Below are 27,140 nucleotides of genomic sequence, written 5' to 3'. Positions count from 1 at the left end.
AGGCTACAGCACAGTTGATATGATGATTGGTCGAATAGGCTACAGCACAGTTGTTTTTGATCCAAAATAAGAAGTATCCAGCGGTAATTCAGATTCAGCACAATGCTTCACAGGAAACCGTCAAACGTCTCAAACAAAGACCCAAAGAGCAAGACAAAACCGGTAGGTGAGATCTTTTAAATGTCAGGTTTTTGGGGGGTACAATTTTCTTTTCGATTTGCTACTATCCAATGTAATAACAAAAAACAATATTTTATACGTCTAACTCGTTGGGCATTTTGCTTGACATTTTTAAACTGTGTGTATTACAATAAATTGAAATGCTCTAAGGCATATTTTTCCAAACATTGGGCTGTATTATGCACATCAAATCAAACTTAATTTGTCACATGCGCCGAATACAACAAGTGTAGACCTTACCGTGAAATTCTTACTTACAAGCCCTTAACCAACAGTGCAGTTCAAGAGAGTTAATAAGAAAATATTGACCAAATAAACTAAAGTAAAAAATAATCAAAAGTAACACAATAACATAACAATAACGAGTCTATATACATGGGGAACCGGTACCGAGTCACTGTGCGGGGGTACAGGTTAGTTGAGGTAATTTGTACATGTAGGTAGGGGTGACGTGACTATGCATAGATGGTAAACAGCGAGTAGCAGCAGTGTACAAAACAAATGGGGGGGGTCAATGTAATAGTCCGGTGGCCATTTGAATTAATTGTTCAACAGTCTTATGGCTTGGGGGGTAGAAGCTGTTAAGGAGCCTTTTGGTCTTAGATTTGGTGCTCTGTAACCGCTTGCCGTGAGGTAGCAGAGAAAACAGTCTATGACTTGGGTGACTGGAGTCTCTGACAATTTTATGGGCTTTCCTCTGACACTGCCTATTATATAGGTCCTGGATTGCAGGAAGCTTGGCCCCAGTGATGTACTGGGCAGGATATTAAAGATGAAGATTCACTCAAAATATTTGAGTTCATTATAAAAGCAATACTAGCATTTGCTGCTCTTGCTATTTGACCATTATTTCTATTAGACATCATTAGCTTTCCCCAGTAGGTGACGGTGACTGCAGCCGGCCAAGGTTCACGGTTCAGTAATGGTCAGATGGTCAGTGTTGGGCCACAAGCCAGGGTTTAATGTAACAGATGTTGGGCGAGAGCCTCAGAATTTATCTAATGGGCCGCCAGTGAACAACGGACCATTGCTTTTCACACTCTCTCCATTTTAATGACGCTTTTGCCGATTATCTTTCAATTAGATTATCTTCAATTAGATGACAGGTTTTAGGGAGATCAGGAGGACTAGAATGTGCTAGAACAGTGGTTCTCCCCACACGCCACAAGCACAAGCACTGACCATGGCACAAACGGTTCACAAGCTTTTTGTTGGCGGAGAGATAATTGTACAGGTTTAAAGCTTATTTCCTGCAATTCTATCCATTTTGCAATGGACAGATGTCATTTTCTTTGCCATTTAAAAGCAAATTTCCTGCAATTCTACACATTTTGCCATTTCTTATTAGTGTTTATGTGATATCTGAGTGACTCAAACATGACAACAAAATCAGTGGGTAAAAAAACCTAGCTAAAAAAAACATTACCTGACATGATATAGTTGATCTTGTCACGGTCGTCCTCCTCTTCGTCTGAAGAGGAGAGGCGAGAAGGATCAGAGGACCAGTATGCGGCGTGGTAAGTGTCCATGGTAAAATCTTTAATAAAGAAAGACTGAACACTATACAAAAGAGTAACAAAAACAATAAACCAAATTTGACCGTGAAGCTACAAAATGAGACCTGTGCTGACACAAGCCACTAACATAGACAATCACCCACAAACAAACAGTGCAACCCAGGCTACCTAAGTATGATTCTCAATCAGAGACAACTAATGACACCTGCCATACTAGAACCATACTAGGCCGAAAACATAGAAATGCCCCAAAACATAGAAAAACAAACATAGACTGCCCACCCAACTCACGCCCTGACCATACTAAATAAATACAATACAACGGAAATCAAGGTCAGAACGTGACAGTACCCCCCCCCCTAAGGTGCGGACTCCGACCGCAAAACCTTGACCTATAGGGGAGGGTCTGGGTGGGCGTCTGTCCGCGGTGGCGGCTCTGGCGCGGGACGCGGACTCCACTTCATCATTGTCTTAGTCCGCTTTATTGTTCGCCTCCGTGGCTTTCTCACCATGACCACCCCTCTCAATGACCCCACTGGACAGAGGGGCTGCTCGGGACAGAGGGGCAGCTCGGGACAGAGGGGCAGCTGCTCGGGACAGAGGGGCAGATGCTCGGGACAGAGGGGCAGATGCTCGGGACAGAGGGGCAGATGCTCGGGACAGAGGGGCAGCTGCTCGGGACAGAGGGGCAGCTGCTCGGGACAGAGGGGCAGCTGCTCGGGACAGAGGGGCGGCAGCGGCTCTGGGCCGGGGGGCTCCGGCAGCGGCGCCGGGCAGGCGGGGGGCTCCGGCAGCGGCGCCGGGCAGCGGGGGGCTCCGGCAGCGGCGCCGGGCAGGCGGGGGGCTCCGGCAGCGGCGCCGGGCAGGCGGGGGGCTCCGGCAGCGGCGCCGGGCAGGCGGGGGGCTCCGGCAGCGGCGCCGGGCAGGCGGGGGGCTCCGGCAGCGGCGCCGGGCAGGCGGGGGGCTCCGGCAGCGGCGCCGGGCAGGCGGGGGGCTCCGGCAGCGGCGCCGGGCAGGCGCGAGGCTCCGGCAGCGGCGCCGGGCAGGCGGGAGGCCCCGTAAGCGGCGCCGGGCAGGCGGGAGGCCCCGGCAGCGGCGCCGGGCAGGCGGGGGGCTCCGGCAGCGGCGCCGGGCAGGCGGGGGGCTCCGGCAGCGGCGCCGGGCAGACGGGGGGCTCCGGCAGCGGCGCCGGGCAGGCGGGAGGCCCCGTAAGCGGTGCCGGGCAGGCGGGAGGCCCCGGCAGAGGCGCCGGACAGGCGGGAGGCCCCGGCAGAGGCGCCGGACAGGCGGGAGACTCCGGCAGAGGCGCCGGACAGGCGGGAGACTCCGGCAGAGGCGCCGGACAGGCGGGAGGCCCCGGCAGCGGCGCCGGGCAGGCGGGGGGCTCCGGCAGCGGCGCCGGGCAGGCGGGGGGCTCCGGCAGCGGCGCCGGGCAGGCGGGGGGCTCCGGCAGCGGCGCCGGGCAGGCGGGAGGCTCCGGCAGCGGCGCCGGGCAGGCGGGAGGCCCCGTAAGCGGCGCCGGGCAGGCGGGAGGCCCCGGCAGAGGCGCCGGACAGGCGGGAGGCCCCGGCAGAGGCGCCGGACAGGCGGGAGACTCCGGCAGAGGCGCCGGACAGGCGGGAGACTCCGGCAGAGGCGCCGGACAGGCGGGAGACTCCGGCAGAGGCGCCGGACAGGCGGGAGACTCCGGCAGAGGCGCCGGACAGGCGGGAGACTCCGGCAGAGGCGCCGGACAGGCGGGAGACTCCGGCAGAGGCGCCGGACAGGCGGGAGACTCCGGCAGCAGCGCCGGACAGGCGGAAGACTCCGGCAGCAGCGCCGGACAGGCGGAAGACTCCGGCAGCAGCGCCGGACAGGCGGAAGACTCCGGCAGCAGCGCCGGACAGGCGGAAGACTCCGGCAGCAGCGCCGGACAGGCGGAAGACTCCGGCAGCAGCGCCGGACAGGCGGAAGACTCCGGCAGCAGCGCCGGACAGGCGGAAGACTCCGGCAGCAGCGCCGGACAGGCGGAAGACTCCGGCAGCAGCGCCGGACAGGCGGAAGACTCCGACAGCAGCGCCGAACAGACAGGACCACCTGCAGGGAGGAGACAGAGAGACAGCCTGGTGCGTGGGGCTGCCACAGGAACCACCAGGCTGGGAAGACCTTCAGGAGGCTTGGGGTTAAGAGGAGGCACCTGAAAGACCGGGCTGTGGGGGAGCACTGGAGCTCTGGTGCGCAACCTTGGCACCACTTCCCCAGGCTGGATAACCACTCTAGCCCGGACCGTCCAGAGTGCAGGCACAGGTTGAACCGGGCTGTGGGTAAGCACGGGAGATCTAGTGCTTACTACACGCACCTCTCCCTTCGGCTCCATTCCCACATTCGCCCGGCACGAGCGGAGCGCGGGCAGAGGACGCACTGCACCCTCCCAGCGCCCCGGAGACACAGCACGCAGAGCCGGCGCAGGATACCCTGGGCCAAAACTGCGTACCGGCGACCAGACCCGCTGAGCAGGCACCAGACGCCCTGGCTCGATGCCCGCACTCACATGACACTCTCTGGGGGCTGTCCTATAGCGCACTGGGCTATGGACACGTACTGGCGACACCGTGCGCTTAACCGCATAACACGGTGCCTGCCCAGTATCTCGCTGCTTATAATAAGCACGAGGAGTGAGCGCAGGTCTGCTACCTGGCTTAGCTCCACCCCTCGTGTGTCCACCCCTCGTGTGCCCCCCCAAAAAAATTTTTTGAGGCTGTCTCTCGTACCTGTCGCACTGCCGTGCTGCCTCCTCATATCGCCGCCGCTCAGCTTTCACTGCCTCCAGCTCTGCTTTGGGGCGGCGATATTCCCCAGCCTGTGCCCAGGGTCCCTCTCCGTTCAGTATCTCCTCCCATGTCCAGGAGTCCTGTGATACCGGCCGCTGTTGTTGCTGCTGCTGCTGCTGCTGTCGTCGCTGTTTTCTACCACGCCGCTTGGTCCTTGGTTGGTGGGTGATTCTGTCACGGTCGTCCTCCTCTTCGTCTGAAGAGGAGAGGCGAGAAGGATCAGAGGACCAATATGCGGCGTGGTAAGTGTCCATGGTAAAATCTTTAATAAAGAAAGACTGAACACTATACAAAAGAGTAACAAAAACAATAAACCAAATTCGACCGTGAAGCTACAAAATGAGACCTGTGTTGACACAAGCCACTAACATAGACAATCACCCACAAACAAACAGTGCAACCCAGGCTACCTAAGTATGATTCTCAATCAGAGACAACTAATGACACCTGCCTCTGATTGAGAACCATACTAGGCCGAAAACATAGAAATGCCCCAAAACATAGAAAAACAAACATAGACTGCCCACCCAACTCACGCCCTGACCATACTAAATAAATACAATACAACGGAAATCAAGGTCAGAACGTGACAGATCTGGACATTTCTGATGTTACAAATAGATCTCCAAGGTCTGCAATGACTGACATGACAAGAAGAAAACAGCTGATACACTACCCAATTCCCCCCCCTAATAGGCTCGCCCCACAGTTTGGGAACCACTCTGCTAGAATAATAAATTGCATAACAATAACAATATTATATAACAGGAAAACACCACTGAACAAATAAAGTAGCAAAATAATAACAAAATACTATAATATTCAATGTATTAATTTAGATTTAGCATAATTTATGGAAAATGGCTGACCATAACTGATACAAACCTCATTAGCTGCAGTGAAGCTGAGCGCCACTCAGCACTCATCCATTACTATACAGTAGTTCTCAATGCTCATGAGTCCAAACTGAAACTGCAGTTACATCATTAAATCCAACCCTAATCAAATGCAACATTAGATACAATTCAGTACAAAAAAGATTAAGAAAAATCCTAGTCCGGTGGATAAAATGCCATAATAGAGCCTGATGGTAATACAGACAGTACTATGTAAATACATGACCAGAAGAACAGCAGTTTAGATGGTTTACAGGGTATAGGCCTACAGACATGACTGCTCGGAGTTCTACATAAACACGGCCACCAGACAACATGTGTTCTGCTGTTACCATCCAAAACACATTTTAATCCGTTAATCTCCCATCTCACCCAGCGCTCCACCAGCTTTGGCCGATTTGACACCTTTAGACACCAACCAGCCCCAGTGAAGCCAGTGGAAAATGGCGATTCTTCGGTACGTGAAGCATCTGTCTGATTTTGTCGGCTACTTCAACCAGTAATTCCCTATAAGTGACACTAAACTTTCTTCATTGTTTCAACATTAGTTTTTGACATTTGTTGAAACAAAACAACATGTTTCAAGTCAGCGGGGCTGACTCATCTTTTTAATGTTAACACACAATATTTTTGAAACACTAACTTTGGCCTTTGTATATTTCTGTATCGTAGTTTAAGCATGTCAACTATGTAACAACATGTGTGTGTTAATATGCGTGCAGTCTGCAGAGGGAGAGCAGGTTGACAGTGGTGACCAGACCAGATCAGGAGGTATAGGGAAGAAGATGAAGGCCATCTCACTGACGATGATGAAGAGGATGGGCAGGAATTATGCCAAAGCCCTGTCAGAGGAAATGGTGAGTGAGCAGAGCACATTGTGTCATACAGATCAGGCCTCAACATTCAGTGTACCACAGACCTCGGATAAAAGTAAAAAGAGTGAAATGTAAGTTCAACAAAAAGAAAGCAGATGCCCAAATGCAGAGGTATGGGCTAGTATGTAGAAAATACTAAGACCACACAAACTATAGGAACAGAACTGGAACCTTGATAATACAATATAGTGATAATACAATATAGTTATATTGTAATACAGTGCAAGGCTTCTCAGGAGGATCCTGAGGAGGATGACAGGCAAAGAAAGGATTATACTGTAAATTAAGATGAACAAGCAGTAACGGTGTGTGGGTAAAATCACTGGGGAAGCCAAGCCAGAAAAAAAGCTATATTACAACCTATGCGTTGTGATAATTGTGTTGTTCGCTCTATAACCTGTTAGTTCATATGCCTTGTGACCGTGACATATAGGTTTAAGTCCGAGACATTAAGAATACACAGTAGCAGAATAAAGTTCACAAAGTATATTGCATGTAACAAACAGTTACATGACCTACAGCAGGGTCAAGCAAGATCATGTTTCCAACATTTTCAGACTACTAAATAACTATTGATTTAGAACCATGGAGAGTTAACCCAAGTTACTACACCAAGACAGTCGTGAAGAGGGCACGACAAAACCTATTCCCCCTCAGGAGACTGAAAATATTTGGCATGGGTCCTCAGTACCCCAGCTCACAGCAGCTGCAAGGCATGAGGTAGGGAGGATGGTCTCGGAGTCAGAGGAGGTGGCAGCGAGACTGTACAGGCAAGAGAGGGTGTCAGGTTTAACATTATTGGACCCTGGGCAATAAGAAATTGTGAAGTTGAAGCTGATGAATAACAGAGCCCACTGGGTCTGCCTGGAGTTAAGGCGCTTGGCTGTGCGGAGATATTCCAAATTATTGAGGTTGGTCCAAACCAAAAACGGATGTTTTGCTCCCTCCAAATCAAATCAAAGTTGATTTGTCACGTGCACCGAATACAACAGGTGTAGTAGACCTTACAGCATCGAATAGCCCCCGTGATATGCAACTTTTTAGGGAAGTTAGGAACTAATATACACAGGCTTTTAGGAAAGCTAAGGCTAGCTTTTTCAAACAGAAATTTGCATCCTGTAGTACAAACTCAAAAGTTCTGGGACACTGTAAAGTCTATGGAGAATAAGAGCATCTCCTCCTAGCTGCCCACTGCACTGATGCTAGGAAACACTGTCTCTACCGATAAATCCACAGTAATTGACAAATTCCATTTAGCTACCCCTACCGCGGTAAACAGCCCTGCGCTCCCACACAGTAACTCGCCCACACCTCCCCCCCTTCTCCTTCACCCAAATCCAGATAGCCAATGTTCTGAAAGAGCTGCAAAATCTGGACCCCTACAAATCAGCAGGGCTAGACAATCTGGACCCTCTCTTTCTTAAATTATCTGCCGAAATTATTGCAACCCCTATTACTAGCCTTTTCAGCCTCTCTTTCGTATCGTCTGAGATTCCCATAGATTGGAAAGCTACCGCAGTCATCCCCCTCTTCAAAGGGGGAGACACTCTAGACCCAAACTGCTACAGACCTATATATTTTCTACCCTGTCTTTCTAAGGTCTTTGAAAGCCAAGTTAACAAACAGATTACCGACCATTTCAAATCTCACAGTACCTTCTCCGCTATGCAATCTTGTTTCAGAACTGTTCATGGGTGCACATCAGCCACGCTCAAGGTCCTAGATATCATAACCACCATCGATAAGAGACATTACTGTGTAGCCGTATTCATCGACCTGGCTAAGGCTTTCACTCCGTCAATCACAACATTCTTATTGGCAGACTCAACAGCCTTAGTTTCTCAAATGATTGATTCGCCTGGTTTACCAACTGCTTCTCTGATAGAGTTCAGAGTGTCAAATCGGAGGGCCTGTTGTCTGGACCTCTGGCAGTCTCTATGGGGGTGCCACAGGGTTAAATTCTTGGGCCGACTCTCTTCTCTGTATACATCAATGATGTTGCTCTCGTTGCTGGTGATTCTTTGATCCACCTCTAGGCAGACAACACCATTCTGTATACCTCTGGCCCTTCTTTGTACACTATGTTAACTAACCTCCAGATGAGCTTCAATGCCATACAACTCTCCTTCCGTGGCCTCCAACTGCTCTTAAATGCAAGTAAAACTAAATGCATGCTCTTCAACCGATCGCTGCCCGCACATGCCCGCCCGTCCAGCATCACTACTCTGGACGGTTCTGACTTAGAATATGTGGACAACTACAAATACCTAGGTGTCTGGTTAGACTGTAAACTCTCCTTCCAAACTCACATTAAACATCTCCAATCCAAAATGAAATCTAGACTCGGCTTCCTATTTCGCAACAAAGCATCCTTCCCTCATGCTGCCAAACATACCCTCGTGAAACTGACCATCCTACCGATCCTCGACTTCGGCGATGTTCTTTACAAAATAGCCTCCAACACTCTACTCAGAAAATTGTATGCAGTCTATCACAGTGCCATCCGTTTTGTCACCAAAGCCCCATATACTACCCACCACTGCGACTAGTATGATCTCGTTGGCTGGCCCTCGCTTCATACGCGTCGCCAAACCCACTGACTCCAGGTCATCTACAAGTCTCTGCTAGGTAAAGCCCCGCCTTAACCCAGCTCACTGGTCACCATAGCAGCACCCACCCATAGCACGTGCTCCAGCAGGTATATCTCACTGGTCACCCACAAAGCAAATTCTTCCTTTGGCCGCCTCTCCTTCTAGTTCTCTGCTGCCAATGATTGTAACAAACTGCAAAAATCTCTGCGGCTGGAGACTCTTACCTTACACACTAGCTTTAAGCACCAGCTGTCAGAGCAGCTCACAGATCACTGCACCTGTACATAACTTATCTGTAAATAGCCCATCCAATCTACCTCATCCCCATACTGTTATTTATTTATTTATTTATCTTTTCACCCCAGTATCTCTACTTGCACATTCATCTTCTGCACATCCTACCATTCCAGTGTTTAATTGCTATATTGTAATTGTTAAGGCTGTGTAAGGAAGGTGAAGTCAGGTGCAGGAGAGCAGAGTAGAGTAAACCGTCGCACTTTTATTCCGTTCAACAACAGGCACAAAAAATGACATAAGTGCCCAAAAACACAGAGCATAAACTATAAAAGTATTGTGCGTGAACATACACCGTTAACAATGAACAATTACACACAAAGACATGATGGGGAACAGAGGACTAAATACATGCAGATTGATTGGGGAATGAAAACCAGGTTGTATACGGAACAAGACAAGACAAATGGACATATGAAAAATGGAGCGGCGATGGCTAGAAAGCCGGTGATGTCGAACGCCGCCTGAACAAGGAGAGGAGCCGACTTCGGCGGAAGTCGTGACAGTAATAACTTTGCCACTGAGGCCTATTTATTGCCTTACCTCTCTTAACCTACCTCATTTGCACATGCTGTATATAGATTTTTCTACTGTATTATTGATTGTATGTTTGTTTATTCTATGTGTAACTCTGTGTTGTTGTATGTGTCGAACTGCTTTGCTTTATCTTGGCCAGGTCGCAGTTGCAAATGAGATATTGTTCTCAACTAGCCTACCTGGTTAAATAAAGGTGAAATAAAATAAAGAAAAAATGCTTACTTACAGGTTCTAACCAATAGTGCAAAAAAATATATTAGGTGAACAATAGGTAAGTAAAGAAATAAAACAAAAGTAAAAAGACAGTGAAAAATAACAGTAGCGAGGCTATATACAGTAGCGGGGCTATAAAAGTAGCGAGGCTACATACAGACACCGGTTAGTCAGGCTGATTGAGGTAGTATGTACATGTAGATATGGTTAAAGTGACTATGCATATATGATGAACAGAGAGTAGCAGCAGCGTAAAAGAGGGGTTGGCGGGTGGTGGGTGGCAGGACACAATGCAGTTAGCCCGGTTAGCCAATGTGCGGGAGCACTGGTTGGCAGGCCCAATTGAGGTAGTATGTACATGAATGTATAGTTAAAGTGACTATGCATATATGATAAACAGAGAGTAGCAGTAGCGTAAAAGAGGGGTTGGGGGAGGCACACAATGCAAATAGTCCAGGTAGCCATTTGATTACCTGTTCAGGAGTCTTATGGCCTGGGGGTAAAAACTGTTGAGAATAATTTTTGTCCTAGACTTGGCACTCCGCGACCGCTTGCCATGCGGTAGTAGAGAGAACAGTCTATGACGGTGGCTGGGGTCTTTGACAATTTTTAGGGCGTTCCTCTGACACTGCCTGGTATAGAGGTCCTGGATGGCAGGCAGCTTAGCCCCAGTGATGTACTGGGTTCTACACACTACCCTCTGTAGTGCCTTCCGGTCGGATGCCGCGCAATTGCCGTACCAGGCAGTGACGCAACCGGTCAGGATGCTCTCGATGTTGCAGCTGTAGAACCTTTTGAGGATCTCAGGACCCATGTCAAATCTTTTTAGTTTCCTGAGGGGGAATAGGCTTTGTTGTGCCCTCTTCACGACTGTCTCGGTGTGTTTGGACCATTTTAGTTTTTGTAGATATGTACACCAAGGAACTTGAAGCTCTCAACCTGCTCCTCTACAGCCCCATCGATGGAAATGGCGTTGTGCTCAGTCCTCCTTTTCCTGTCGTTGTTACAGCCAGTGTATCCACTCCTCCAGTGCCATCTTGACTGCCAGGAGTTCTTGGTTACCCACGTCGTTGTTTCTTTCTGCTGAGTTGAGACGATGGGACAGGAAGGCACATGGAGCTTTTGGTCCTGGACGGATTGCTGGGACAGGATAGCCCCCACGCCAACGTCAGAAGCATCGACCTCAACCACAAACTGACGGGTCCAGATGGACGAGGATGGGGACCATAGTGAACCGACGCTTCAGATCCACAAAGGCTCTGTCAACCGCTGGGGATCATGTGAACGGTACCTTGGGAGAGGTGATTGCCGAGAGCAGGGCCACCTGTGTGCTGTAGCCTCGAATGAAATGCCCGGTAGAAATTGGCAAACCCCAGGAAACGTTGTAGATGCACCCTGGATGTAGGGTGGGGCAAATCCACTATTGCGTTCACCTTTTCCGGGTCCATCTGGACACAGCAGGATTGTTGGTGAGTCCAAACGGCATGACCAGGTACTTATAATGTCCACTCGCAGTGTTGAAGGCTGTCTTCCACTCCTGCCCTTCGCGTATCCGAACCAGGTGGTAGGCATTCCGAAGGTCTAGCTTGGAGAAAATGGTAGCCCCCTGGAGAGGTTTGAAAGCCGAGGAGAGGTAGGGGGTAACGATTCTTGATCGTTATGTCATTAAGGCCCTGGTAGTCAATACACGGACGAAGGGTCTTCTCCTTCTTTTCGACAAAGAGAAACCCTGCGCTGGCAGGGGATGCAGAAGGACAGATGCCTCCAGCAGCCAGAGAGTCCTCAATATACTCCTCCATTGTCTTGGTCTCTGGGCCGGATAGGGAGCATAGCCGACCACGTGGTGGTGTGGTGCCTGGGAGAAGGTCAATGGCTCAATCGTAGGGATGATGCAGGGGAAGAGAATTAGCCCGTGCCTTGCTGAAGACCTCCAGGAGGTCATGGTACTCTAGCTCTGCTCTGTTGCATAGGATCCGGTGTATCTGACTCAACCGTCACCAATGATTCTCGAGGGAACTAGGGTGGCTTCGGTTCTTCTTGGAAATACAGCCTTCGGGGACTTCCGGATTCCTTTGGAGATGAACGAGCAGCAGCGGATGAACGAGTGTGCCCAAGACCAGCCCCCTCGGCACAAACCCGAGGGGGCTGCTAACCCAGACAGGAAGATCACGTCAGTGACTTAACCCACTCAAGTGACGCACACCTCCAGAGACAAGAGACAGAAGGGTGCTGTTTTGCTCGATGGGATGCTTTCTCCGGTGAGATAAATGCAGCCTCTTGCGAATTGAAGGAAAATTATGAAACACAGAGAGACAAAAGATGCATTTTTTTTTCTTGGTACATTTTTTGGGTAAGCCTGGCTTCCCTTCACAAATACATCCATGAATACATGTCACTACAAACAAGTTAGCCTACTTCCAGGCTTTTAGCCCAAAGACCTTGTTGTAGCGTTTGCTGTCATCGGACAGCAGGTAGCCTAGTGGTTAGTGCGTTGGGACTAGTAACCGAAAGAACAAGGCAGTTAACCCACTGTTTCTAGGCCGTCATTGAAAATAAGAATGTGTTCTTAACTGACTTGCATAGATAAAAAATAAATACAAAAATGTGAAGACTGTTATATTATCAAATCAATTCTCTATGTGTAATTATTCCTTAAGTGATCAAACTAATCCTGTAATTTAAATTAACTCGGAAGTCGGGGCTCCAAGGGAAAATGTTGTTTATAGTTTCAATTTCCCGAATATAACTCTTCAGATATTTTATTATCTTATCGATTACAGTCTTCTATTAATGTATTGTTACCTCTTCAGTCTCATTCCTGAAAGTCGCAAACCCTTGGATATCTGCACGAACCCTAAAATAAATAATGAATCAGCGATATACAAATTGGCTTAATTATTTATTTGCTAACTAATCAATCACAGAATTACATAAACACACACAATAGTTTTACATTGGTTACTGACATGATACACTGAAAAGTCCCAAGTGCGCTAAGCCGATATGACGGCTTGGTAGACAAAGAAAAGGGGTGGGGCCAGCTCAAGAGTGGGAAACTCAGAGTGGACCCCCCTATATACACTACACTACACTCATGGAAATGCTTATACTTTGAACATGAACAACCGCTCATTCAAAAATAAATAAGAATTTACATATTTATGAGTGTATGCCTTTGTTGTCCCTCTCTGCGATCGCCGGTCCGTCTGCTGGATAGATTGTTGACAGAAAGTCTCTGGTTTGACCACCAGAGATCAAAGTCTTTCGTAGTTGTAGCTTGTTGTAATGGATATGTCAGAGTACTGAATAATTGTTCTTTAGTTTGTAGATTTCTTAGCCATATCAACTTGGGAATGATCTCCATGTTCTCTGGTCTTGTTCTTTGGTAGAGTTGCCAACCATTTCAACATGTAGCGACAGCTTCCATGTTTTCTGGTCACCAGAGTAGTTTGAACCTCTTCACACACCAGCATCACCTGGCATGTTTTGGTCTAGAGTAGTAGCCATCTCAACATGGGGACCCTGTCCCGGCGTTATGTAAATGTACATTTTGTCACAAGTCCTTTTATTCTGGAGTAGAAAAGGGGGTGTTCCATGACACCGATGTAAATGTCTGTGCTCACGGGGTGTAGTCACTGACTAGTTAAAACTGTACATGAAAAACCACTCTAATTTAGAAGGCTAACATCCCATTTAATATTTTCAAAAGTAGTCCCATACTCAATCTGTAATTTTATACAATATTGAGATGTAAATCTGGTAACTGGGAAATATACACATTCAGAGAAACAGTTATGTTGTTCTGCTGTGGTAGTTACAGTGCATTGTGAAAGTATTCGGCCCCCTTGAACTTTGCGACCTTTTGCCACATTTCAGGCTTCAAACATAAAGATATAAAACTGTATTTTTTTGTGAAGTATCAACAACAAGTGGGACACAATCATGAAGTGGAACGACATTTATTGGATATTTCAAACTTTTTTAACAAATCAAAAACTGAAAAATGTAGTTAATACTTTGTAGCGCCACCAAACACCTCAATTGGAGGTGTACCTGTGGATGTATTTCAAGGCCTACCTTCATACCCAGTGCCTCTTTACTTGACATCATCGCAAAAGCAAAAGAAATCAGCCAAGACCTCAGAAAAAAACAGTAGACCTCCACAAGTCTGGTTCATCCTTGGCAGCAATTTCCAAACGCCTGAAGGTACCACGTTCATCTGTACAAACAATAGTGAGCAAGTATAAACACCATGGGACCACGCAGACATCATACCACTCAGAAAGGAGACGCGTTCGGTCTCCTAGAGATGAACGTACTTTGGTGCGAAACGTGAGAATCAATCCCAGAACAACAGCAAAGGACCTTGTGAAGATGCTGGAGGAAACAGATACAAAAGTATCTATATCCACATCACCTGGTCACCAAGCGATTTGTGGAGCTAAAAAGAAGCAAATCTTCTCTCACAGAGAGGACCAGGGAGGTACAGTCAGAGCCTATGGTAGATGACACACACTTCCTGGCCATGTCAAGTCTCAGTAATAAATGGCAAGGCAGCTCTGTGTGGATTAAGGACTCTTGGCAGAAGAGAGGAGAGGAGCTCTTCTGTGCCCTTACATAAACTGCCTGGGATACTGAGCAGCTTTGGCACATGAAAAATTAAACACGGAATAGCTTAGAGCCCTGGCCTGACCCAGCCCTCTGATTGGTTTTGCTTTTTCCTGTTCTTCCTCCTCAACTACCACGCTGTGAGATAAGATGAGATGGGGAGTGACAGCATAAGAAAAGGAGGGCAAAGAAAATAATAAAACGTCTGTTGTATTTTACTGTGTAGGTTGACGGGACAGAGAGAGATGAAGAAGGAGAAGGGGATATTGTTAATGGTGTCCATTCATTTCCAAAAGGACACAGAGTGTCCAGTCACTCCCTTGAAAGTCTCTACGGTCTCAACAGTGGACACAGCAATTCCAGTAAGCTCATTGGGCACACAGCCAAGACCTTACTGAACTAATTAAGTTCCCTTTCACTCTCTACTAATGCAATTTTTGCTTACTCTGCGTTACAGTAAAGCATGCTACACATTGTGGTTGATAAAAATCTAAGTATGGAACCCAATCTACAGTTGAAGTCGGAAGTTTACATACACTTAGGTTGGAGTCATTCAAACTTGTTTTCAACCACTCCACACATTTCTTGTTAATAAAAAAACTATAATTTTGGCAAGTCGGTTAGGACATCTACTTTGTGCATGACACAAGTCATTTTTGCCAACAATTGTTTACAGACAGATTATTTCACTTACAATTCACTGCATCACAATTCCAGGGGATCAGAAATTTACATACACTAAGTTGACTGGGCCTTTAAACAGCTTGGAAAATTCCAGAAAATTATGTCATGGCTTTACAAGCTTCTGGCTAATTGACATAATTTGAGTCAATTGGAGGTGTACCTGTGGATGTATTTCAAGGCCTACCTTCAAACCCAGTGCCTCTTTACTTGACATCATCGCAAAAGCAAAAGAAATCAGCCAAGACCTCAGAAAAAAACAGTAGACCTCCACAAGTCTGGTTCATCCTTGGCAGCAATTTCCAAACGCCTGAAGGTACCACGTTCATCTGTACAAACAATAGTATGCAAGTATAAACACCATGGGACCATGCAGCGTCATACCGCTCAGAAAGGAGACGCGTTCGGTCTCCTAGAGATGAACGTACTTTGGTGCGAAAAGTGAGAATCAATCCCAGAACAACAGCAAAGGACCTTGTGAAGATGCTGGAGGAAACAGATACAAAAGTATCTATATCCACAGTAAAAATGAGTCCTATATCGACATAACCTGAAAGGCCGCTCAGCAAGAAAGAAGCCACTGCTCCAAAACCGCCATAAAAAAAGCCAGACTATGGTTTGTAATTGCACATGGGGACAAATATCGTACTTTTTGGAGAAATGTCCTCTGGTCTGATGAAACAAAAATAGAACTGTTTGGCCATAATGACCATCATTATGTTTGGAGGAAAAAGGGGGAGGCTTGCAAGCCGAAGAACATCATCCCTAACGTGAAGCACGTGTGTGGCAGCATCATGTGGGGGTGCTTTGTTGCAGGAGGGGCTGGTGCACTTCACAAAATACATGGCATCATGAGGCAGAAAAATTATGTGGTTATATTGAAACAACATCTCAAGACATCAGTCAGGAAGTTAAAGCTTGGTCGCAAATGGGTCTTCTAAATAGACAATGACCCCAAACATACTTCCAAAGTTGTGGCAAAATGGCTTAAGGACAACAAAGTGAAGGTATTGGAGTGGCCATCACAAAGCCCTGACCTCAATCCCATAGAACATTTGTGGGCAGAACTGAAAAAGTGTGTGCGAGCAAGGAGGTCTACAAACCTGACTCAGTTACACCAGCTCTGTCGGGAGCAATGGGCCAAAATTCACCCAACTTATTGTGGGAAGCTTGTGGAAGGCTACCTGAAACCTTTGACCCAAGTTGAACAATTTAAAGGCAATGCTGCCAAATACTAATTGAGTGTATGTAAACTTCTGATGAAAGAAATGAAAGCTGAAATTAATTATTTTCTCTACTATTATTCTGACATTTCACATTCTTAAAATAAAGTGGTGATCCTAGCTGACCTAAGACAGGGAATTTTTACTAGGATTAAATGTCAGGAATTGTGAAAACTGCGTTTAAATGTATTTGGCTAAGGTCTATGTAAACCTCCGACTTCAACTGTACTAAGGCATGTTGTTGCACCTTGATTAACCCAACAAGGATGCCTGACAAAGATAATCACAGTCAAAAGTCTAAACTGTCAATGTTTCACTCACTGCCATACCTTTCATAATTTAAATGTTCAAATCAGCAAGTAGGCTACCATTAGACCATAAATCCTCATCTAGGAGCAGAAAACTCACTCACTATGTTGCATGATGTACAGTACCCAAAATGCTCTGTGTAACACATTTGGCTTTGTCTTTGTAAAAACTGATGTGAAGCCAAACATCATGATGTCGGTCTCCTACCAATCAAACTGTGTTGTGTGCTGCTCCCCAGGTGGGTTGACCAGCGGGTCAGATGGCTTCAGTAACAGAGACAGTCTGAGGCTGGATGAGGTGCTGCCCTACACAGGCCAGTTCTGTGGCAGAGCCCGGGTCCACACAGACTTTGTCCCTAGTCCCTACGACACGGAATCACTTAAACTTAAGGTAATTAGCCTACTTGACTAAACCAGTTGTATCCTGATTCCTGACTGACTGAAATATTGCTGTGAATGTAAAATAATATAACATATTATGATGAATAGTTATAGACTGCCTCTTTCTCAAATGTCAAACCTGTCATTCCACACATCTTCCTGGATTTTTAAACAGTTGAGATTGAGCCAATGTCTTGCAAAGTAGGCTGTGTTGATCTATTACATGTACAGTATTTCTCAAGTAAAAGGACCAATTCTTCTTTCAGGTGGGGGATGTGATTGAGATCATCAGCAAGCCTCCTGTGGGTATATGGACAGGCATGCTGAACAACAAGGTGGGAAACTTTAAGTTCATCTACGTGGACCTCATAGTAGAGAAGGTTCCTGAACCGCCTCAGAAGATGAGGACACACAGGAGGAGCAGGAGACCCCGTCCCAAAACGCTACAGGAGCTCCTAGAGCTCCTCAATCTGGAGGTAGACTGACTCTCTATTTCTCCTTTCTCTTCTCTGTCTCTCTCCTCAAAGTGGTTACAAATAATCCCTTGCAAAAAAACAGGTTCCCTGGATTCTTTGGAAAAAATCCCCAGATAAATTGCATCTTTAGGGAACAATATGTTTCTGATGTCAATGTCAATTTAGTTGCGTTTTTCATTCCAACATGGCGACTTGCTTACAGATTGGTATTGTTTATATGTATTGTAGGAGTATGCCTCTTCACTGCTCCTGAATGGCTATCAAACAGTAGATGACCTGAAAGAGCTGAAGGAGAAGTATCTGATGGAACTCAATGTGACTGATCCTGAACACAGACATCTTCTCATGGCAGCCATCGAGTGCCTCCAAGAACCCCAAAGTGAGTTAGGGTAGTCTTCCTCCTACTTAAATTTCCAGGTGGAATGCAAAGGGTGGCAGCGTAGCCTAGTGGTTAGAGTGTTGGACTAGTAACCGAAAGGTTGCAAGATCGAAATCCCCGAGCTGACAAGGTACAAATCTGTCGTTCTGCCCCTGAACAAGGCAGTTAACCCACTCTTCCTAGGCTGTCATTAAATATAAGAATTTGTTCTTAACTGACATGCCTAGTTAAATAAAGGTAAAATACAATTAAAAAAAGGCACTTAAGACAACACCTAGGCCTTAGGTGTGTTAGTTCTGACAAAAGCACATGTATTCCTCATATGTATACAGATCGCCAAAGCAGGTAAGGAAGGGCGTACCATCAGCGGATGTGCTGTATCAGGTACACAGGTAAAGATGCTAATGATAACAGGATACCCTTAATAAAAACACTGGGTTTGTGGACACGTGACATTTCACATGTTGTTCCACATGACAATTTTTCATGACACAGACATGTGGTTTTCCAACATTTCACATGTACTTTTAGAACTGGCAGGATTAGAACCCAGGTCTCTCACAAGTGAAGCCAACGTGTTGACCATTAGACTAAGAGGGTTAACACAAATGTTGAAGTTGCAGAGGGGGGATACCTCATCACATGACCATCAGCAAAAGCAACCATGACAAGTCATGTCTGCTACACTTTCACATGTTCCTTTTTTGCCATTTTAATGTCAATTTTAACTAGGGCTGTCAAACGATAAAACATTTTAATTAAGTTTGTCGCAGGATTTGCTGATTAATCCAGATTAATCGCAAATTCAGAATTTGCACAAATGCAAGATTTTTTTTTATAAAAAAGGATTGTAAGAATGTTAACGTCTTGAGTTTGTCCAAAGTAACATTTAGCAAAATTAGGTTCATTGATGAGCACACTTTCTTTAACCTCAATGTTAACTTGTTTTGAGATTGCATTGTTGTTTTTAGCTGTATAGATTATGTATTTTGGATGTTTTCAGTGTATTTTGAATGCTTTCAGACAATGTGATTAATCACAATAAAATTACAAAGTTAACTGATTAACCAAATGTTTACATGTTAAACATGATAAATAAGGAGTCATCAGAGACACCATCTTTTTCTCATTGACTTGCATACAAAAGTTAGTTAGCTAGCTACTAAACTCATGTAAATGGTAAAAATCTCACCTTTTCTTTACTCGTCAAAACTTTACTTATAAATTTAAAATGAAACATGTCCTCTCTACATTTTGAAAATGTAACCTTGCATAGAAACCGTAAAACAGGATAAGATTTGGAGACACAGAGAGCTATCTTACCTGTTATTTTCATTCGACATCTTCCAATGGTCACTCACCAACATATGAAGAAGAGAGGCATGCGCCTGCAGTAACAGTCCGAATGAATGGCTCAGAAATAAGAAATGACCCTTAACACACTTGAAATTATAATGCTCAGGTAGGCTAAGTATTAGTGTGCAAGGAGAGTAACACTGTTTCACTGCCAAATGTGAAAGTGAGATTTTCACATGTGAAGTTTTCTTAATCTAATTTGCATTTTCTAAATTTTAACATGTGATTGGGAATTTGGGAACTTGGGAACTTGCAGTTCCACTTATGAAAGTGAGTTTTTCACATCATGCCTGAAGTAGTAAGAAAGTTACTTTTTGGACCTGAATGCCAAAAGTGCTCAAAGTTGACCCCATTGCAAACCCCTTGCCTGATGACTCAAACTGAATTCCTCCGCTGCTCTGACGTTCGCTACATGCAGTTCATTCGGAGAGTATTCAGACCCTTTGACTTTTTCCACATTTTGTTACTTTACAGCCTTATTATAAAATTGATTGCATTGTTTATTTTTCCTTATCAATCTACACACGATACCCCATAATGACAAAGCAAAAACAGGTTTTTAGAAATTTGTTAAAATGTAAAAAAAATAAAAACTGAAATATTACATTTACATAAGTATTCAGACCATTTACTCAGTACTTTGTTGAAGCACCCTTGGCAACGATTACAGCCTCGATTCTTCTTGGGTATGACGTTACAAGAGTGGCACACCTGTATTTGGGGAGTTTCTCAAATTCTTCTCTGCAGATCCTCTCAAGCTCTGTCATGTTGGATGGGGAGCATAGCTGCACACCTATTTTCAGGTCTCTCCAGAGATGTTTGATCGGGTTCAAGACCAGGCTCTGGCTGGGCCACTCAAGCACGTTCAAAGACTTGTCCCGAAGCCACTTCTGCGTTATCTTGGCTGTGTGCTTAGGGTCGTTGTCCTGTTGGAAGGTACACCTTCACCCCAGTCTGAGGTCCTGAGCACTCTGGAACAGGTTTTCATCAAGGATCTCTCTGTACTTTGCTCCATTCATCTTTCTCTTGATTCTGACTAGTCTCCCAGTCCCTGCCGCTAAAAAACATCCCCACAGCATGATGCTGCCACCCATGCTTCACCTTCGGGATGGTGCCAGGTTTCCTCCAAACGTGACATTTGGCATTCAGGCCAAATAGTTCAATATTGGTAACCAGATAATCTTGTTTCTCATGGTCGGAGAGTCTTTAAGGTGCTTCTTGGCAAACTCCAAGTGGGCTGTCATGTGCCTTTTGCTGACGAGTGGCTTTCGTCTGGTCAATCTACCATAAAGGCCTGATTGGTGGAGTGCTGCAGAGATGGTTGTCCTTCTGGAAGGTTCTCCCATCTCCACAGAGGAACTCTGGAGCTCTGTCAGTGACCATCGGATTCTTGGTCACCTCCCTGACCAATGCTCTTCCACGATTGCTCAGTTTGGCCAGGCAGCCAGCTCTAGGAAGAGTCTTGGTGGTTCCAAACTTCTTCCATTTAAGAATGATGGAGGCCACACTGTTCTTGGGGACCTTCAATGCTGCAGACATTTTTTAGTAACCTTCCCCAGATCTGTGCCTCGACACAATCTTGTCTCAGAGCTCTATGGAAAATTCCTTCAACCTCATGGGTTGGTTTTTGCTCTGACATGCACTGTCAACTGTGGGACCTCATATAAACAGGTGTGTACCTTTCCAATCAATTGAATTTACCACAGGTGGACTCCAATCAAGCTGTAGAAAAAACAATATCAATTTCGAGTCTAATAGCAAAGGGTCTGAATACTTCTGTAAATAATTTCTGTTTTTTATTTTTAAGAGATTTACACAAATGTCTAAACAACTGTTTTCGCTTTGTCATTATGGGGTAATGTGTGTAGATTGCTGAGTTAATATATATTTTTAATACATTTTTGAATACGGCTAATGTTCGTGGGCGTCGCATAGCTTTAGGCAGGAGCAAGGATTATGCTTTCACGTCAATGATCTAATATTGCCAGATCTAGATTTTTTTTCTTGTTCATAATATATGTTGTAGCTTAGATCCTATTTGATGTATTTATTGATGGAGGGTTTCATTCAAATCAAAAGGGGTTCAGTCAGAAAGTAATTGAATTCATATAGAAGACCCAGTAAAGACTATCTGTATTAACAAAGTAATATCAATGCAAGAAGTGAACTTCAGAATGTAACATTAATTGTGTTCACCTCACAGTGTGTGTAAATAACAGGATATCAGCCATCTTGTACTGGCCATGGAAAGCTAAAGATGTGTTATACTAAACATTACCAGTCAAAAATTTGGACACACCTACTCGTTCAAGGACAATTCTTTATTTTTCCTATTTTCTACATTGTAGAATAATAGTGAAGACATCGAAACTATGAGATAACACATATGGAATAATTGAATAACCAAAAAAGTGTGAAACAAATCAAAATATATTTTATATTTGAGATTCTTCAAAGTTATCACCCCTTGCCTTGATGACAGCTTTGCAGACTTTTGGTATTCTCTCAACCAGCTTCATGAGGCAGTCACCTGGAATGCATTTCAATTAACAGGTGTGCCTGGTTAACAGATGTGCCTGTGTTTGAGCCAATCAGTTGTGTTGTGACAAGGTAGGGCGTATACAAAAGATAGCCCTATTTGGTACAAGACCAAGTCCATATTATGGCAAGAACAGCTCAAATAAGCGATGACAGTCGATCATTACTTTAAGACATGAAGGTCAGTCAATACGAAACATTTCAAGAACTTTTAAAGTGCAATCGCAAAACTATCAAGTACTATGATGAAACTGGCTCTCATGAGGACCGCCACAGGAAAGGAAATCCCAGAGTTACCTCTGCTGCAGACGATAAGTTCATTAGAGTTAACAGCCTCAGAAATTGCAGCCCAAATAAATGCTTCAGAGTTCAAGTAACAGACACATCTCAACATAAACTGTTCAGAGGAGACTTCATGAATTAGGCCTTCGTGGTCTAATTGCTGCAAGGAAACCACTACTAAAGGACACCAATAATAAGAAGAGACTTGCTCAGGCCAAGAAACACGAGCAATGGACATTAGAACCAGTGGAAATGTGTGCTTTGGTCTGATGAGTCCAAATCAGAGATTTTTGGCTCCAACTGTTATGTCTTTGTGAGACGCAGAGTAGGTGAACGGATGACCTATGCATATGTGGTTCCCACCGTGAAGCATGGAGGAGGATGTGTGATCGTGTGGGGTTGCTTTGCTGGTGACACTGTCTGTAATCAATCATTTATTTAGAATTCAGCTTTACAGCTTTCTGCAGCGATACGCCATCCCATCCAATTTGCACTTAGTGGGACTATCATTTGTTTTGAAACAGGACAATGGCCCAACACACCTCCAGGCTGTGTAGGGGCTATTTGACCAAGAAGGAGAGTGATCGAGTGCTACATCAGAAGACCTGGCCTCCACAATCACCCGACCTCAACCCAATTGAGATGGTTTGGGATGAGTTGGACTGCAGTGTGAAGGAAAAGCAGCCAACAAGTGCTCAGCATATGTGGGAACTCCTTCAAGACTGTTAGAAAAGCATTCCAGGTGATCTGTCATCAAGGCAAATAATATATTTGTATTTGTTTAAAACTTTGTTGGTTACTACATGATTCCATATGTGTTATTTCATAGTATTGATGTCTTCACTATTATTCTACAATGTAGAAAATAGTAAAAAAAATAAAAATAATTGAATGAGTAGGTGTGTCCAAACGTTTGACTGGTACTGTATACGTAATCTATATACACTGCAAATACGCAAAACACTGCTTATAGGCTGTAAAGAGACAGTTACTAGAAGGACATGAAAGGAAAGGCAGAGTCAGGAAACTACATTGAGTGGTGCAAGACAAGACAAGCTACTAACAGGAAATGTCAAATGTCATTTTCAGAGGTAAGACACTGTGGTATGGGCGCGGCACTAGCTTATCTGTCATGTTTTTCAAGCTTATGCAAACCTTTTTATCTTTTGAACTTCACTTTTCGCTGCGGTAAGCAAATGTAACATGGTCTCACAGCTTTCACAGCCTACATAAAGATCAAACATCCAGCTACAATAGGCATATTTCGGGGCTGGGGGGAAAGAGGAAACTATGAAAAACGTTATTTCTGCTACTCTGATATTGTGGGAGCATATCTGTGGCCATTACTTTTGAATACAAGTTCTCAAAGCCCCCATACCCATTCCATTCTAGGTGATGGTGAGGAGGGAGAGTTAAACCAGGATGCCAAGTCCCCGACTGAGAGTGTTAAAGCGGACCTGAACGACTGCCCCAGAGACTCTGGCTGTTACATCCCTTCGGACTGCTCAGACAACAGCAAGGAGACAGACATCCACCTGCAAGCACTGCACCATCATCCTCCCATGGCTCAGACCTAACCTAAAAATGATCGATGTGGATCGATGCAATTCACCCAGATCATGATCTAATGTGAAAGCCCTTTTCTGCATTACAAGAGCACTCCTCTTTGCTTTCATACTGCATTTAGTATCTGTAGCCTATGTGGCTGGCACTGCAATTGTTATGCATGAAGCTACTGTACACAATCTCCTGTTCTAGTGAGTTGGATTGGCTGCTGGTTTGTAAATGTTAATGATGATGTATCCCAAGCCTTTCAAATCATTGACATTGGACCTGTGAAATCATCACAGTGGGCAAGGCTTTGTTTTTAGCACAATGTGCAATGTCAACTTTACTGTGTGTGGGTGTACAGTACAAGAGGTGCCTGTGGAAATGGGAGAGATTAAATACAGGCAGGTCACCCATGATACAAGTCAGTTTTCAATGTCCATACATGTCTGAGGAGGTCGGGAGAGGACGTGGAAACTGGCTCTAGGGGTTACAGTAAGTGCTGTTATCTTTAAGTAGGTATTGTGGACAGGTATGGCAGATGTGCGTAAGCATCTGCCTGTGGCTCCAAAGGCTGCATTTTAGAATCCAGCAATAGAAAGTTGTTTTTGATATTTTGCTTTAAGCCTATCCCTAACCTTAACCCTTACCTTAACCATTTGGTGTTAATGCCTAACCTTAAGACTTCAGAGTTAATACCTAAAATGTAACCTTGGAATTATACAGAGAAGTAACTAAACACTTTGACGTTTGATTTTGGGAATAACTTCAAAATGTCATGTTTAAGAAACATGGATGAACGTCTAATTCTGATGTGCGACTGCGAGAGCTTGTTGATTAAATGAGGGTTTAAAGGATTTTTGTACTGTATCTTATGGTTTTGATTTATGGTATTATTTAACATTTTGTTAAAGTGCTTTGAGAGTGAGTAGCATACTGTCAGTTTCTTGAATGCTCTCCTTCATTAAAGCAATTGTTACACAAATGTATTATTGAAATGCAGCTGTTAAATCATTTATGGTGAGAATGGCACACAGGGCAAAATAATTTTGGGCTGAAGTTTCGATGAGAAGAACAACCAGCAGAAGTATGGCAACATATACAGTTGAAGTCGGAAGTTTACATACACTTGGGTTGGAGTCATTAAAACTCGTTTTTCAACCACTCCACCAATTTCTTGTTAACAATCTATAGTTTCGACAAGTCGGTTAGGACATCTACTTTGTGCATGATACAAGTAATTTTTTGCCAACAATTGTTTACAGACAGATTATTTCACTTATAATTTACAGTATCACAATTCGAGTGGGTCAGAAGTTTACATACACTTAGTTGATTGTGCCTTTAAACAGCTTGGAAAATTCCAGAAAATGTAACGTCTTTAGAAGCTTCTGATAGGCTAATTGACATCATTTGAGTCAATTGGAGGTGTACATGTGGATGTATTTTTAAGGCATACCTTCAAACTCAGTGCCTCTTTGCTTGACATTTGGGGAAAATCAAAAGAAATCAGCCAAGACCTCAGAAAAACAATTGCAGACCTCCACAAGTCTGGTTCATCCTTGGGAGCAATTTCCAAACGCCTGAAGGTACCACGTTCATCTGTACAAACAATAGTATGCAAGTATATACACCATGGGACCACGCAGCCGTCATACCGCTCAGGAAGGAGACACGTTCTGTCTCCTAGAGATGAACGTACTTTGGTGCGAAAAGTGCAAATCAATCCCAGAACAACAGCAAAACACATTGTGAAGATGCTGGAGGAAACAGGTAAAAAAGTATCTATATCCACAGTAAAACGAGTCCTATATTGACATAACCTGAAAGGCCGCTCAGCAAGGAAGAAGCCACTGCTCCAAAACCACCATAAAAATGCCAGACTACGGTTTGTAACTGCACATGGGGACAAAGATCATACTTTTTGGAGAAATGTCCTCTGGTCTGATGAAACAAAAATAGAACTGTTTGGCCATAATGACCAAGGGTGGCAGCATCATGTTGTGGGGGTGCTTTGCTGCAGGAGGGACTGGTGCACTCCACAAAATGCATGGCATCATAAGGAAGAAAAATGATGTGGATATATCGAAGCAACATCTCAAGACATCAGTCAGAAAGTTAAAGCTTGGTCACAAATGGGTCTTCCAAATGGACAATGACCCCAAGCATACTTCCAAAGTTGTGGCAAAATGGCTTAAGGACAACAAAGTCAAGGTATTGGAGTGGCCATCACAAAGCCCTGACCTCAATCCCATAGAACATTTGTGGGCAAAACTGAAAAAGCGTGTGCGAGCAAGGAGGCCTACAAACCTGACTCAGTTACACCAGCTCTGTCAGGAGGAATGGTCCAAAATTCACCCAACTTATTGTGGGAAGCTTGTGGAAGGCTACCCACAACTTTTGACCCACTGGGCCTGTGATGAAAGAAATAAAAGCTGAAATAAATCATTCTCTCTACTATTATTCTGACATTTCACATTCTTAATATAAAGTGGTGATCCTAACTGACCTAAGACAGGGAAGTTTTCTTAGGATTAAATGTCAGGAATTGTGAAAAACTGAGTTTAAATGTATTTGGCTAAGGTGTATGTAAACTTCCGACTTCAACCGTATTACCTGTTAGATACTGCTGCACTGTCTGTCGGATCTAGAAGCATAAGTATTTCGCTACACTCGCAATAACATCTGCTAACCATATGTATGTGACCAGTAAAATTTGATTTGATTTGACAATGCAAGAACAGTTCACTCCCATAATGCAAAATGTCATTCACACATCGATAGGAGAGGACACACATGTTAGTGAATTCAGTCTTATATCATAGTATTCAGAAATCCAAACCATGAAAATCCTCTGAGGGAAAATAAAATAACAGAAAAACTCAACTCAATGTCCAGAGCAGGACGCTTTTCCTCTGCTATATAAACAAATTATCGAAGAAAAACATCCCATGATCCGTCAGAACAACTTCTAAAAAAGTCACTCCAGCAAGAAGGTCAACGGTCTTCAAAATATTGAACATTCAGAACTTTTTAAAGTTTAAACTTCCGACATGTTGGTAGAAACATCCATGTTTACAGTAGCAGCCATTGTGATTCTGCCTGTTGCGGTCACCATGTTAGGCCGTCATAAGTGTAGCTGTCACAACCAGCGCAGACAGGTACAGAGACAACTCATCCTTCCTGCATATTGGCATAGCCATTCTCATGGTATAGAGACAGTTCATCTGAATGGACCATTGTCCTGGCCATTCTCCAGGTACAGAGACACAGCTCACTTGTACTGCCCAATGTCATAGCCATTCTCTGGATATAGATGTTCATCTGTACTGGTCACTCCATTACTTACCTCTAAAAAAGGAGAGAAAAGAAGAATTAAACTTTGACCCTCACTCTTTTTCATTCTTGATTAGGTCAAGTGGGTTAGTTTGACCATGGTGCTGGCAA

The 27,140-nt window shown here is 44.8% G+C and overlaps 2 protein-coding genes across 4 annotated transcripts in view; one reads left to right on the top strand and one right to left on the bottom strand.

The window, feature by feature from the left end:
• On the top strand, positions 1–24,682 carry LOC139423079 (SAM domain-containing protein SAMSN-1-like). The gene is made up of 8 exons (XM_071174709.1): positions 1–162; positions 5,780–5,860; positions 6,126–6,260; positions 14,748–14,883; positions 16,973–17,124; positions 17,381–17,590; positions 17,819–17,969; positions 23,538–24,682. The coding sequence occupies exons 1-8, from the start codon at positions 103–105 to the stop codon at positions 23,720–23,722; spliced, it is 1,110 nt and encodes a 369-aa protein (XP_071030810.1). The 5' UTR covers positions 1–102; the 3' UTR covers positions 23,723–24,682.
• LOC139423078 (glycerophosphodiester phosphodiesterase domain-containing protein 5-like) overlaps positions 24,681–27,140 on the bottom strand; it is a 51,534-nt gene continuing 49,074 nt past the window's right edge. For all 3 annotated transcript variants that reach the window (XM_071174707.1, XM_071174705.1, XM_071174708.1), the window contains exon 16: positions 24,681–27,044. In XM_071174707.1, coding sequence (XP_071030808.1) covers positions 26,968–27,044 — 77 coding nt within the window. In that variant the 3' untranslated portion in view covers positions 24,681–26,967. The remainder of the gene's footprint in view (positions 27,045–27,140) is intronic.

This window comes from Oncorhynchus clarkii, chromosome 12 (assembly GCF_045791955.1).
Source record: "Oncorhynchus clarkii lewisi isolate Uvic-CL-2024 chromosome 12, UVic_Ocla_1.0, whole genome shotgun sequence".
Lineage (NCBI taxonomy): Eukaryota > Metazoa > Chordata > Actinopteri > Salmoniformes > Salmonidae > Oncorhynchus > Oncorhynchus clarkii.
Note: the sequence above shows the minus strand (reverse complement) of the source record. Positions and strands in the feature narration are given on the sequence as shown.